The sequence below is a fragment of the Trichoplusia ni genome, chromosome 4, assembly GCF_003590095.1.
Source record: "Trichoplusia ni isolate ovarian cell line Hi5 chromosome 4, tn1, whole genome shotgun sequence".
NCBI classification, from domain to species: Eukaryota; Metazoa; Arthropoda; class Insecta; order Lepidoptera; family Noctuidae; genus Trichoplusia; species Trichoplusia ni.
The window spans coordinates 4,603,133-4,618,018 of NC_039481.1; the positions used below are offsets into that span (position 1 = coordinate 4,603,133).

The following is a 14,886-nucleotide window of genomic DNA, read 5'->3' on the forward strand; positions in this document are numbered from 1 at the left end:
CAGTTAAAAATCGTACGTATTAATGCCAATTAAATTCACTCACTTTTTTAGACGCTGGATGTTCCCTTGCGGGTTTATTGATCGCCAGTGAGGCTCTGGTGGAAGTCACACTAGCAATAACGAGAGCTAGACCTTACAACTGCTTATAACTATCTCAATCTTGATTAAAATTGGCTAGAACTTGACTGTCAGGCAGAATGCACGGGGAACCCGCGCGCAGTGATAACAGAAACAGCTGCTTCTTTTATCTTAGAGATATTAGTTAGATTTAACGTTTGATAACGACTTCGTGTTATATAACAATAAAACAGATGTAATTGTTAGTTGTACAGGGAGTAAACATTATTATAATAAGCAATCTTTCAGACAGTAGTTGGTTTACCTACTTTGTTTGATCCACAGATTTTATCTCCGCGGTTAAAACTTAAGTCGAATAGTAGGAAGTGCAGTTAAGAAACGATTATTTTTCAGTAATATCGGGGTTACTGTACTAGTTATTTTAACTTTGACGTTGCCTTACTAAAAATACATGACAAGAACTGTCTAATCAATACTAAACGCCTACGTTCAATTTGTATTTCAATTATGAAACAAACACATTCACTGACAGTGCATACAATTATATATTGAGGCTAAGCTCGACTTATAATGAAACGTTACTCTCACGCTTGTCAAGGCATTTTTTTTCAATTTATATCTAGTGTTGTGCAAAAGAGTCTTAAAGATTAATAACGATTAGGCTTCACAAACTATGGTGGACTAATTTAAAATAATTTTCATATATTTATAAGGTAATCACCAACGCATCGTTATTGTGTATTTTGGGTATAACGATGATGAACCATATCGCTGATAAGTCTAGATATAATATAAAATTATAAATAGGCTGAAAGATATTGGTAATTATAATGAGCTGAAATGTTATCGACAGGTTAGCGGAAATTAACCGGCGCTTGATGTTACACTGGGTTTGAGGTTATTTTATAATTTTGCATAATTAAACCAAGTTTACACAGAGGTCAACGAACCTTATATTTACGTTAAGATTTACGATGTTAGGAAGAGTAAGACGGAGTATTGGGTGTTTTAAATTATTCTAAAGTCAGTATACCTATATGACGGTATTTTTTTACTGAATTATGTATAAAAAAATGAAAATGTATAGATCAAATAGTTGCAGAACACCCATAGTGTGTCATATCAAATTGTGTGCTAGATGATTTTTTGAACAACACAATGAATTCCTAACACAGTTAATTGATGAATTTGAACGTTTCTGAGGTTTGTTTTAAACAACGACAGACTGAGTAAAATAAAGTTTTGATTGCATGTGACCTCTGTGCCTTTCGTGTGACACTTGAAGTGCATCAAACACAGATTAATTAGCGCAAAAAAGGTAACGCAAAATAAGCCCTTCCAAAGTGTCAGCTATAAAGAACATATCATGAGATCAGTCACAATGTCAAGAGAATCGTGAACGGATGTTAATGGCGCGATCTGTCATGGCGGCTGGCGGGCATGACATGACGCCCGCATGCGTGTGCGCAACCGCTCAAGATCAGGCCAAGGGCACCGGAACGCATGTCAGGCTGCGTGATAACTATGGGCTACCTAAGTATCTATTACTAGGTATATCACTGATAATTAGAGATTTATAATTTATTAAGATAAACTGGATCGTAAATATTTATGAGCTTCAGAATGTTCCATTTCTTACTTATTTACGGCACTATATGTTGTCCTATGCTAAGGTTAAGCTCGGAACATACCTATTACTCGAGCTAGTAAGTATCAATTAGTGTGATCACGATATACAATGTTGTTAGCAGGTAAGATATTTTAAGCTGAGATAAAGTTAGATTAGGAGGAAACATACTGCCGAATGTCGCCGAGTTCCAATACGATAGTTACAATACGACCGTATTTCATGAAATTACCCAGATTTAATAATTAGTGGACAGTTGTATATTATAGTACTAGTGGGATCCAACACGTCTTGCTGCTCATTAAAACTTTTTGATAATAAGGAAGTGGTCAGTATTCGTTATCAGTTGCGCGGAGCTCGTCGCCTGATAATCATATCGTATCTGTAAGTGCACTTACATTTAACCTAACGAAGATTATCACAGAGCTGGGTCACCGATCAAATGGCACGACCCCATAATGCATGTGATGGAAATGCCTAATACATGACCGTTATAGAAAATTAATTAAATTTATATTGTTTGCACTAAAGAGTTATAAATTAAGAGGAATTCTGTAAGCTTTAGTTTGCTACATCAATCAAAGCCTTTGCAAGGTTTATTATGTCTTAAGTGGGGTATGTGTACTTTGGCACATCGACACTACTACGTATGGCACATCGACATTGTTGTGACCCTGTATTAATCACATAGCAATATTTTCTATAACAGTCAAACTCTTCTTGAACAGATAAGCAATTACTACGGTACCAGAAGATTTCGGTTAGGTATTGCAACAAAAATGAGCATGCATACTGTAAAGTATGAACGCAGAGTAAGACGACCTCGTATAACCTTCTTAAGGTGGATTACCAAAATAATAAGTATCTGTCTGATCCCGGTAAATGGAAGGGAGAAGCATCCTGCAGAGCTATAACTATGATGTAAAAGAAATAGTTTCCAGTGACATTGGTGCGGATTTCATTTTTGATAATATTGCTGATGCTCTCGTTATTCGCAATAGAGTAAAGGTTCCCTCTTGTTTATCAAAAGTCAAAATCCTTGACAATTACCTTGTTAGAATCAAACAATATCTCAAAAAATAACCACGTTTATTATAAAACCTATAAGTGTGTGAGTGTGAAGTACTCCTATTATTATTGTACATGAATGCTATGAACAGTTTGATGTAACCGGTCATTAGATGTGTTTTCGCAAGTCAGACAAAAAGTTAGCAGTAATGACACGACGGTGAGCGATGAGGCAACTCTTAAAGCTCATGATGACGTCGGAGATCTTAAGTATTGTTTGGCACGAAGTGCAAAGTACTTCAAGTGAGTATATTTTAAGAAGTTATTTTTTTACAATATAAGCATAAAACGACAAATCAAAAGTTTGGTGATATCTCATGGTGAAATCAACAAAATCGGTTCATTCAGTCCAAAGTTCTGAAGTAACAAACTTAAAAAAATACAGACGAATTGAAAAAGTCCTCTGGGTGAAAATTGGTTTGTATTTTGAATTTCATAGGCTAAAAAGGCGAGGCAGGCCCAAGAGAAAGCGGCAGGATGATATCAAATGGAGTAGACTTATGCCCAAAAGTGAAATAAAAATTAAGTAGTTTTCGTAATATCTTTAATATGAATTCGAGTAACAATAAGTTAAATGCATCGGTAGATTGCAATATACAATTTCAAACTACAAACACCAGAATTGTGTAAGCAAACTTGCAAAAGTCCGCAATAATTTCATTGACATTTCGATAAATGTTTGTGGACATGAACCCGACTAGGAAATGCTCAGTATGTCACACACACCGGTAGTTTTCACAATAACATGCTGAGTTCGCAGTGATTTGGTTTCGTCGAATGTTTTGCAAACAAAACAGACAACGGAATGAAGGCCAAATACTTATAAGTCATTACTCACAATTCAAACCCTAGGGGCTTCACCTTGGAGTATAAACCTCTTTTAATTTGATATATAGATTGCGTACCGGAAGATCAAAACATCTAAGACTATGCCAGTGAGGTTAGTGAGCAATGACTAATACATAAAATGTCAAATCACGCAAGTACTGCTTGTTGTATCTAAGTTCAAGGCATCGCTAACATTGAGGTAATGTTAGGTTATATACCGAGGATGTATTTTTTCCAGGATTCTTATCATCACTTATGTGAAATGAAGAGGGGAATCTACGCTCCGATCTTATATTTATAACTATTTGTCTGCCGTATATTTTTTTAAATACATATATATAACCAAGCCGATAACAACTCAATTTTGCCGACCCAAATTGAGTGCTGCAAATGTAAATTACAACGCAACTAACACTGCATACCTACTAAAATAAACCAACGGAATAAACGTCAGAATTTAAATAGCGTGTCGTCATATATCATTAAAACGCCACTTAACCATAACAGCGATTCAAATGGCTATGTGGTAACGTATAATACGCAGGTGCGTTGCAAGTGCAGTCGCTATGTGACGAAACTACGGTCCACCGCAATCATAATCGCATAGAGAGTAGAAAGTAAGAACATAATATAATATATTACATGTCATTCCATACTTATTTCGCGAAGGAAAATCGCGGATGCATATGTTGCATTTTCTAAAAGCGATTGAGGTATTTTATGTTGTAGGTATATGTTTACGCACACATACAGTTTCGGGTAAGGTAAACAGCGGATCTATCATTAACTCATAAAATACAATTAAAGTTGTGGAAGGGAGACGCTGTGACGTTTTCAAAACTGCAATAGTGGAACTTTAAGATGTGGCGGTAAATCCCCATTGAGTCGGCGGATTCATAATTATTTCCTTAATAACGGTTTACTAACTCGTATTTCGTGACTAGTTTCCTATAGCCTGATTAGTTTCGGAACGTCCTGGAGTCCTTAATCATGAGCTGACGCGGCAGCAGGGTCGCGAGTCGAATTGTTATTGTAGTTTGTATTTGCACACTAAATATTTACTGCATATGAAAGCAAAGGTCATTTCAAATTGATCGTCGAACACACTGTGAATTGCATGCAATCCCTGTCAAAGTAAACATGAATAATGTTGTCTGATGTTTCCTTGATTACTTCTACGAAAAGTATCTGAGTATTGTAAAAATAATGTAATATAGTGTAAGCTGCTTTAGCTTACACTATTTTAATACGTATGAATATCATACGTAAGGCAGAAATCACATCCAAAAATATCGATATTATGAACGTTGCAAAACATTCTAAACATTGGAATGCACGCAAATTAGTTATTTTTGTGTCATCTCTATAGATGTGATGTGTTTTGTTTACATTTTACAGTCCAAGGTTGCAAATGATAATTGTTTTTTTTTTAAATAAACGACAAATGTACGGGGCACACACTACTACGTACCTGCTTGTGGATAAACTTTTTTAATTTCTGGTACACTGTTTTGGATTACCAGTCCTAATTAAAGACAGTTTAATTAAAAACAAGACAGGCTTAGTGTTCTTTACTAAGGCCCAATGACAGTAGAAATAATAATGGGGTATAAAACTAATTTACGGATTTTTAAGCCACTCAAATGCATATTCCTTAGCAATAATTAATATTCAAATCAAAACCGCAAGATTACAACTTTTCAAAACCTTACACGTGAAATCACATTATAAACCTATATGAAAAGCACGTTTTAGATATAGATCTATAATCCACTTTCACGTGTTTCAAAATCACAGCGATATCGATATGAAGAAATTAAATTTTGCACAATTATCTTTTATTAGTTTGGTACATAAATCTTTGTGTTGTAGCCGATATGTCTCGCGCAACGCAAGCTGCCTCGCCGGCTAGTCGAGGTCAAATTAAGACATTGCAAACCTCCATAGTGTAATTACTGACCGGTATTATAAATATATTACGAGCTTGTATTTTTAGTTCCTGGTGTATAAATAAAACTTGACCTAAAGTTCTGCAAATTGAGTTACGTTTGTTTCCGACTGTTGTAAAGAGTGGCGTGAAAGTGCAAATATTTTAAGGCTGCTTGGATTCATTACCAGAGAATTACCTATTACTTCTTTGTATACAAACACATATGAAATAAAACAAAAACTGATAGATATAAAAACATGTCAGTGGTATATTTGTGGAAGCGCGTTACACTTAGGCTTAAGTTACGGAAAATAGAGCAACCTTTTAAACTATAGTGTCTCATCAAACAATTACAACTTAATGATATTGTCAAAACTTCCAATAATAAGATCCACAAACAGCATCAATAAACGCATACACACGTTTGAACCCAAAAACATTTACCTTACCAAGAAATCGATCAAGTTATTTACGTTATCGCACGGCAATCTTTATCAAAACCAATCTGGAGAACAAAAGCAAGTCTCGAGTGAACATGACTAACTAGAACATAAAGCTGATGACTTAACAACATGAGTAAAGGTAATAAAGGCTTAGTTACGGATATTAGTCAGCGTCATGTATGTCCCAATCACCATAAAAACTTGTCGCAAGCTAAATAACGCAGATATGTAAGTAGGTACTAGTACTACAAGTCGTCTTAAGGCTCATTTTGACGTGACGAGAATATTGCGCGAGTTTCAATACACTGCCGGCCATGATGCATCTCTTTTGGCACAAAAGCGTCGCAGCTCCGCAATGTATAGCAACTCGCACGACATTTTTGCCTCGTTTAGAGCTTTCAGCTATCACTGGGATATAGATTTACTTTTCGTATAGTACGAAATAACTTATTTTATAGCTGTTTGACATATCTTCTTAGTGTAAAGATGTGAGTGACCTCTTGACTAAATTATGGTACGTAAACGGGCAATTAGGGTACGCCAATAAGTAATTGATGTGCCTTAATTGGCCGTTTATCTGCACGTTTGATGACCTAATGCCTTGTACCAGTGATGCCGCATAGCAATCGACCGAGAACAATATGTCAATCAGTTTCCTGTCACTGCTAAGCTGTCAATGCCTATCTGTCTTTATAAGAAGTAAATATTAAATATTCAGGAGATACCTCATTACTTTGCTAAAAAGCAAAATATGTAGATACATGTCTTTTTAATTTCGGTATTATTGCGAATCGCAGTTGGCTACATAATGTAATTGAAATCTTTTTGTTTCACAAATTACACAAGTACAATCAAACACACTATATCAAAAGAGGGACCTGAAAACCGAGTATAAAATTGAATCATCGTGCAACCACATTATTTTATTACTCCACTAGATATAAAAACTGTGTTATGAGTACTAAGTGGCCTTAAATTCTATAGTATTTACGGGGCCAAGGAAATATTCGCGGTCTGATTCTCCTACTTACTCAACGTCGGTACGAAGATTCCCTGGCTTACTATTTTTGTAACGCCGTCGAAAACTAACGAATGCACTGTATAAACAGTCCATGGCTTGTTAAAATAAATCACTAAAAGGCTGTCTTCTTTATAAACACGTAATGAATGACGTCGTATTTGAAAACACACTTTAAAGAAGGTCCTGACGCAACAAATAAAGGTTTTTGAATAATGACAAGGCTCAGACGAACATTGTTTTGCAACAGAAGAAAACTGTATTACCGTTGTAATAGAATCGTTATGCATTCGATAATAGCCTTGCTTATTAGCTATTCTTGACAATAAACTGACAAGATAGGAAATCTAGTTTCAATAAAGACTACCAACATACAACTTATTTAATCGAGGCGACACTGTTGATCAGTTTTCTCCTTATTCGATCGATGATACAAAAGTAAGTTATTTTAAATGTTATGATTAATATTTTTCGTGAATGTTTTCTGTTGCAAGTGGTAACATAAATTTTCATATCCAATTAAATTAAATAATATTTCGAAATTATTTCGTTTACTGATCGCATTCAATAGATTGACAGAATTGATATTACGCGATATGTATAAATGTTTCGAGATAATCGGTAAGTCAGCCGATATCCATTCAACGTATGTCAGTACAGTCCGTAACAAGAATTAATTAACAAACTGTGTGTATATTTTATTGTTAATGTTCGTAGACACATGACATGTGACATCATCACCTATTTACGCAGGACTGTCTTGCTTCCTCATCGGCAATAATCCAACCCCTATAGCCAAGTGACAATAAAATTCTACCATTGTGAATGTAAAAACAAAACAATTGTATCTCAATTGTATGGAAAGACGAAGATCATGACTGACATTTGACATAACATTTACTTTACTTACGAATTTCTAAGAACACAAAATTCTTCGCTTCCTGAAAGACTATCTAGAAACATGAAATCTCTAGTAATCATTACATAAATACACGTAAATACATCGATCACGATGACAAACGATGCAGATATTACTCACACATTTTTGCAACTGCATTTCATCGCCCATAATTTCTCATTTGCTTTATGTTTTATAAAAATTAATGTGTTCAAATACTTTCGTCGATGACTGTACAATAACTTCATTACACGAGAGTACGGTCTATCAGTGTGTACGTCACTAACACTCGTATTGTTCTTTTTACGAGCATTATTTTCAGTTCACAATCGCATATGTTAGCGTCAGTATTTAATTAAGTCGTCAATTATTGTAGGTAAGTAGGTAGACGACTATATGTTGGTATATGTAAAGAATAATTAGTTATTATTATCAAGAATGTCGCTACCTCTGAATGGTTTGCTTTATTTTATTTTTGAACTTGAATTTGCTAATTCAATACTCCAATGCAATTTAATATGAAAATGGTCTGGAACATGTAAGTATTAGGATTGATTTTCGGTGATATATCTTTGAACTCACTCACTCAAATATTTCCACCAAAAAAGGTACCTAATATGACTATACGATATTTTGCAAGCAGAAAACAATATTTTGCAATAAAAGTGATTTATGGGAATATCTGAGAAAAAATATTAGCTGCATTCGAATAAAAAAAGGTTTCCCCAGGATTATCAAAAATGGATGTCCGATTCTCACACTTATCCAATATGCACCGTGAGAATCGTTCGCCCCTTTTCGAAGGAGGTCAAGGAGCGAAGAGTTTTAAAAAACTTAATCAATTTATTCAAAAATAATAAATGTGTGGGCATACGAACACATGTAAATTGCCTATTATGTTAATAATATCCACGCAACGTTTTCCTTATCAATACCTTTTAAGATAAAATCTTTGAAGAACAGACGACAAAACAATGCATTTCAATATTTATTAACTGTACCTATGCAAATAGGTAGCTATGTATTTGTTATGGAATTGTAACAAATTTTCTTAGTGCTTTGCCTATTAGATACACATAATGATAATCTTAGATACACGATAACACACATTATATATTCTATATGGACAATCATACTAAAATACTTTATTTACACGACACACGTATTCTTTACTGGAAGTCTTTGAAAATGGTAGGAAAAACTCAACTCGGAAGAAGAAAATTTAGACACTTTGTTGATGAGGCAGCATGGAAAATTGGGTACGCCAGGTTTATGATAGTTTTGGTATGATAAAGGACAAAAGATATTCTACAATAGTATCTACTCAATATTGATGAGAAGATGATTCCAAAAACTACGTTTCTAACTGGATACCTTTTATCTATTAACTGGCGCAACGATGTTTTTTTTTTTTGTCAAAATCGATCCAATTTGTTAAATTACTCAAACACACTTTTCATAGTAATAAGGCTAAATTGTGTAGGCGTGCTTCAATTATAAGATATCTTTCAAGTAATTAAATCTATTTATATCACCCAAAAGGTTATATATATCTGGGTTATTTTATATTAAGAAATCTTTTAAATTGCAAAATTTTAAAACGTCATATGGAGTCGGACGAAGTAATTAGAAGTAGGTAGGTAGTAAAACTAGAATGACAGGTGAATGTATCCATGAAGATGGGTAGGTAAACATTAAATATTAATCCGTATTATTGTTGTTCAATAGATACAATGTATAGGGCAACAAACAAACAAACACATTTGAAAAGCGGTTTGTTCTTATTCCCTGTAATTCTTACTCATACACATAATAAAACGATGAGGCAATAAATACTAATCTAAAACTTCTAAGAAGGTAAGTAATTTTAGCAAACTATTTACTTACTGCCATTTTCGTTTGTCGTTTAACTTCATTGATGCAGAGTTCCCCATGTCTGAAGTTCTGTAGTTAATTAAGCAAAAGTGTTCCACTGACTGCCGGTGTTTTTGTAAACAAATGAAGCTGGCATACAACGCGTCTGACCCACGCAACTACCACTAACACTTTAACCAACGACAACTTAGAGAGCTGTGGCCATGACTTTCCCTCGCTAACAACCGACTAAGAAAACAACGTCATTTCCTCTAATTGTGTAGAAAAATAAGCAGACATTATTCAGAGATATGGGGTCGTATCCCGACTGGTGAAACTCGCACAATACTCCACAAAAGTTTAGTTTTATCTATCTGATAATAGATGGCGGTAGTGGATAAATCAAGTTATCTGTTGATAACACACATTGCCTATGCGGATATTACAGTCCAGTACTCAGGAATAAACACGAAGTCATTATGTTATACAGTTTAATTATTTGATGATATGTACTAGTATTCCAAAAAAACATAATAAATCGATCTGATAAGATACCAGAGGCTTATCACGAATAGATCTCGTTTGCGTTTCGAGGGTCTCTATGATATGAGTAATTTTAATTAGTCCTTGCTGTTGATTATGACGAGCATTATTTTTTTAAGCCCCAAATGACATATTAACTACTTATCACAACTGTGCAGCTGTGTAATAAGCCAACATTAAAGGTACAAAAATTATTCCATAACAGATACCTAAATTAAAGCGAGTTCGTGAACAAAATATGTCTGCTGTTAGTACAAGACATATAATAATAATAATCTTTGGGAGACGCCCTTGTCCAAATTTCAGGCTGACATGGTGATAATGAAAAGCTGTACATAAATTACTGAATAATAGTCAAGTGGAATTACACTGTACATGTTTGAGGGCAATAGAAGCACAGCAGCCAGAAAAATAGTCTTACTTTTTTCTATCATGGTATTTCTACGCATAGGCAACTAATTTAACCGTCAAGCTGGGCCCGACCACGTTAAAAATGTATAACGTACTAAAAAAATATACTCATAACTTTATTACTTATTGCCCACGACTACGTCAAAAGTTAAGTTAAATGTCTGTCGTTGAATGTATGTCTTTTATGATTGTGTATGTTGGATAATACAAAACTATCCAAATAATAAAGACGAAGATTAAAGTAAGTTCTCTTAGGCTCAGCAATCCCTGACTAAATGATGAAATGATGCTTAATGCTAAATTGCTATGCTTAAAATACGTTGGTAACTTGTCTGAGTAACTTACCTGAAATAGGTAATTAAGATAATGAAATAGGCAAGACCTTATCTCTTACCTCCAACACTGTGTATGTCAGTCAACTAGATTGTGCTATTGTACAATAATGAATGCAATTTTGAAAACTCAAGTGTAATTAAGTACTTTGGAAAATTATGCCTTCTTAAAATTTGAGCAAGTTTTACTATTAAAGACATATTTTCTTTCTATTATTTTACCTGCCTTTTACATTTCTATCAAAAACAACTTTAAATTCAAAACAAAGTTACATTAATGCAACAAAAACATTATTCAATGATAAAATTATAGCATTCAGGTAACCATAGTTTCCGAACATGCCAATTCTGACAATTATAAAAAATGACAGTTCGTCGTGACAGCAGGACAAGTGTTATTTTTCTTGAGGTTATGTTGTGTGATACGTAAACAAAACCTGGTTTTTATCTAATACCTCTACACAAAAAAAATATTTTAAGCTAGCAAAATGAAGAAAGAAGGTATATACAATCATTGTAACAGCAAAATACGCAGAACTTACAAACTGTAATCAGGAATGTTACTCAATAATTTTCGTTTTACGTTTACAGAAGTTCAAGAAATCTTTTTAAAAATTATGAAAGAAGAGGAAGATGTTTCAGCAGGAGTAGCTGCCATAAGAACTCTTTTATCTGTGATAGAGAATTACAAAGGTACACAAACTAATTTTATGCATTTGAAATCATAGGTAGAGAAGTGTTGCATCATACACAACTCCCATTTTGTAATGACTGTCAAAAACTAGGTGCTTTTGTGGTTTTTACACTTAATAAATCGGTTCTGGTTCAGGTTCTGTCTAATTGAACCTCTAAAGTATAAATTACTTTTACTTAAAACACTGAATACAGACACCAGTTCTACTTGTGCACACAAGCACATACTATTCTTGGGGATAGGACTTCGTTTATGAATATGACTAAAGCCATGAAATGCTTATCTTGGTTATCTCATTTCCTAAGAAATCTGTCTTGTCAAATATTGAAGAAACATGTAATTCTTCTATTTATTTCGGTGTTAGTCTTCCTACGCAAGAGTCCTTTTTCCTAGTGGCCCTAGTATTCTATATGTCTTCCCAATACACAGAACTTTGGCATTCACTCAATGCAGCCTGGTAAGACTGCTGTAGGCTAAACCTTGTTTAAATATTAATTTCACCAGTGACAACAGTCAGAGAGCTGGATCTGAACATGCAGCTGGCTGTGGAAGCCATGAAACACTGCGACCAGCCCGTCACCGCCATCTCCTCCGGTTGTGAACTGTTCATGAGGTTCATTACATTCGCCAAACTTGACTTTACGGTAATATAATTAATAGTATCTTGCTTATCATATATTAAGAAATATTAAAGTGGTCCTGAATAATTTTTATTCTACATAATATTAATGATAAAATGCAAATAGAATATTTGATTATTTTGAATGCCATTTATTTTGTATAAATCTATCAGATTAAAATTAATCTAGTTCTGTTAGCCTTGCTAATTAAGCTTATTATGATGATGCAAAATTAAGTATAGAAAAGTGCACACACATTTTAGATTTTTGTAAAAGGTGCTGTTTTTATATTTAGGTGATAAACATAATTATGGGATGATTATTTAAGGCATACATTATTATTTAAGCTTGCAAGGCAATTGGACCACGATATAATTTTACCACCACAGACAAAATCATAGGGAATTAATGTCATTTATATGGGAATGGGTTACAGTTTCACTAAAATAAAATACTAAAACATACTTTTTATGATTACTCCAGGACTTTGAAGAATGTGAACAAATTATGCTGCAGCGAGGGAATATATTTTTAAATACATTACTGGAAGCGAGAGGGAAGGTAGCTAAACAAGCCATGCCATTTATAACTGATGGATGTGTAAGTATATGATAGAATAGAACATTCTTTATGGCACACCATAGAATGATATGCATTCATTAGGATTCTCTTATCATAATAATTGAATATTAATAGTAAATAGGAAATAAAATATTAAAAAAACATATTTGTCACCAGATTTTTATGTCATTCAAGCAGATTGCAAGTATCAAAAATGACAATGAGCTATATTTTGTCTATTATGTTGAGTGTTTTATATTTTAACATGGTATTGTTTCTTTCACAGAAAATATTAACACATTCTCGATCAAGGGTAGTATTACAAGCCATGCTGGAAGCAGCTAAAGCTAACAAAAGATTTGAAGTGTATGTCACAATGTCCTGTCCAGATAACTCTGGGTAAGATTTCTTTAAGTAATACACTATATTATATTTAATACTTATGCTTTTAGGAGATGTTTTAAAGAAAAATTTATAGCACTGTCAACTGTTTCTTTTTTAATATTTTACAGAACTCTCAATATAAGTTACCATATCAGAAATGACTTTATAGATATGTATCCATTTCTCTCGCTTTTGCTATGTAAATTATTTAAAACTTTATTTTATTATTTAAAAACGATTCGAGGCTGCAGATCGTAAAACTAGAACAATATTAACCAATAAGATTACAGCGAATATCCGCTAATCCACTGCAAAGCTCTTTCTTTTTTTCCGTAAAAACAGTCGACTCCAGCTCTAAGGAATTTAATCCTTGTGTCGCTTTTACAAACTTGTGAACTCTGTGAGGTTTTACAAACATTCAAATAACGTGCGCTAACACACAAATTCTTGCCCTAAGCATTGATCGAACCCGCTACACGTCGGCATGGTGAACGCGAGCACTCGGCTATCCGCTCCGCTTTCAGAGCTTAACTCTTCTTTAGCTCACGACTATACGGTTCCTCCTAATGACCTCACGCTTGCCTTGTAGCGAGCTGATGCACAAGCAGCTGGTGGCGGGCGGGGTAGACGCCACGCTGATCCTGGACTCCGCAGTCGGGTACATCATGGAACAGGTCGACATCGTCATGATCGGGGCCGAGGGTGTTACCGAGAGCGGCGGCATTATTAATAAAGTAAGTTGGACGAGCTTGTAAATGGCAGAAGCTTTTTTTAAAAACTGGTACATAACTGCACCCAGTCAAAATAGAAGCCGACCTTCACATAGTTATGATCAGGGATTATGATGAACTAGAATGTAAATATTTTACGCTAAAACACAATTTGTACAATCGTAGCGCTGATGGAGCCCCTTAAATGTATGATCTATTTCTTTCCTTTCCAACAAGTAACGTGAATTTGTATAAATTGTATCTATTGCAATCCGATCAACGTATGCACTCAGATAAACTTGTCTATGAGGCTGGTCTAGTGTCAAAAATGTTTGCCTTATACTATAGAATATTTTCGTTCAATAACCATTGCCCTCTTTGCTGTAATTAGAATAATCATTAATCTTCCAAAAAGTTGTACTTCACACTTCATACCTTATTTACAGATTGGCACCTATCTACTAGGAATGGCAGCTCTAGAGCTTAAAAAACCCGTCTACGTATTGACAGAGAGCTTCAAATTCTCAAGGATATACCCTCTCGACCAGCAAGACTTACCCAAGGAGTTCAAATACCTATCTAGTGTCCTCAAATCCGGCAAAGATCTATCAAAAGAGCACCCTCTAGTGGACTACACGCCGCCCGCGTATATCACGCTTCTGTTCACTGATCTAGGAATATTGACACCCTCAGCTGTTAGCGACGAACTTATAAAGTTGTATTTGTAAATATTTTTAATAAACCTATTTGTAAGATTTTATTGTTTGATTCTAGTAGTCTGCCATAAACTGATAACGTAAGAGTGAGTAGCAGGGTCAGAGAGCCGTGCGTGATGAATTGCTATGCACTGCCGCGCACCAACTAAATGCGGGAGACGTTGCACGGCG

At 34.5% G+C, this 14,886-nt stretch overlaps 2 protein-coding genes across 2 annotated transcripts in view; one reads left to right on the plus strand and one right to left on the minus strand.

Annotated features, from left to right (window-relative positions):
• Positions 1-10,040, minus strand: part of LOC113492630 (NADP-dependent malic enzyme-like) — a 41,594-nt gene extending 31,554 nt beyond the window's left edge. The window contains 1 exon segment of the mRNA XM_026870197.1: positions 9,778-10,040. Within this exon segment, the coding sequence (XP_026725998.1) occupies positions 9,778-9,824 (47 nt within the window). The 5' untranslated portion in view covers positions 9,825-10,040.
• Positions 10,041-11,389: 1,349 nt separating this feature from the next.
• LOC113492631 (translation initiation factor eIF-2B subunit alpha) lies at positions 11,390-14,754 on the plus strand. The gene is made up of 7 exons (XM_026870198.1): positions 11,390-11,531; positions 11,622-11,723; positions 12,229-12,368; positions 12,828-12,944; positions 13,192-13,304; positions 13,879-14,023; positions 14,446-14,754. The coding sequence occupies exons 1-7, from the start codon at positions 11,519-11,521 to the stop codon at positions 14,725-14,727; spliced, it is 912 nt and encodes a 303-aa protein (XP_026725999.1). The 5' UTR covers positions 11,390-11,518; the 3' UTR covers positions 14,728-14,754.
• The last annotated feature ends 132 nt before the right edge of the window (positions 14,755-14,886 follow it).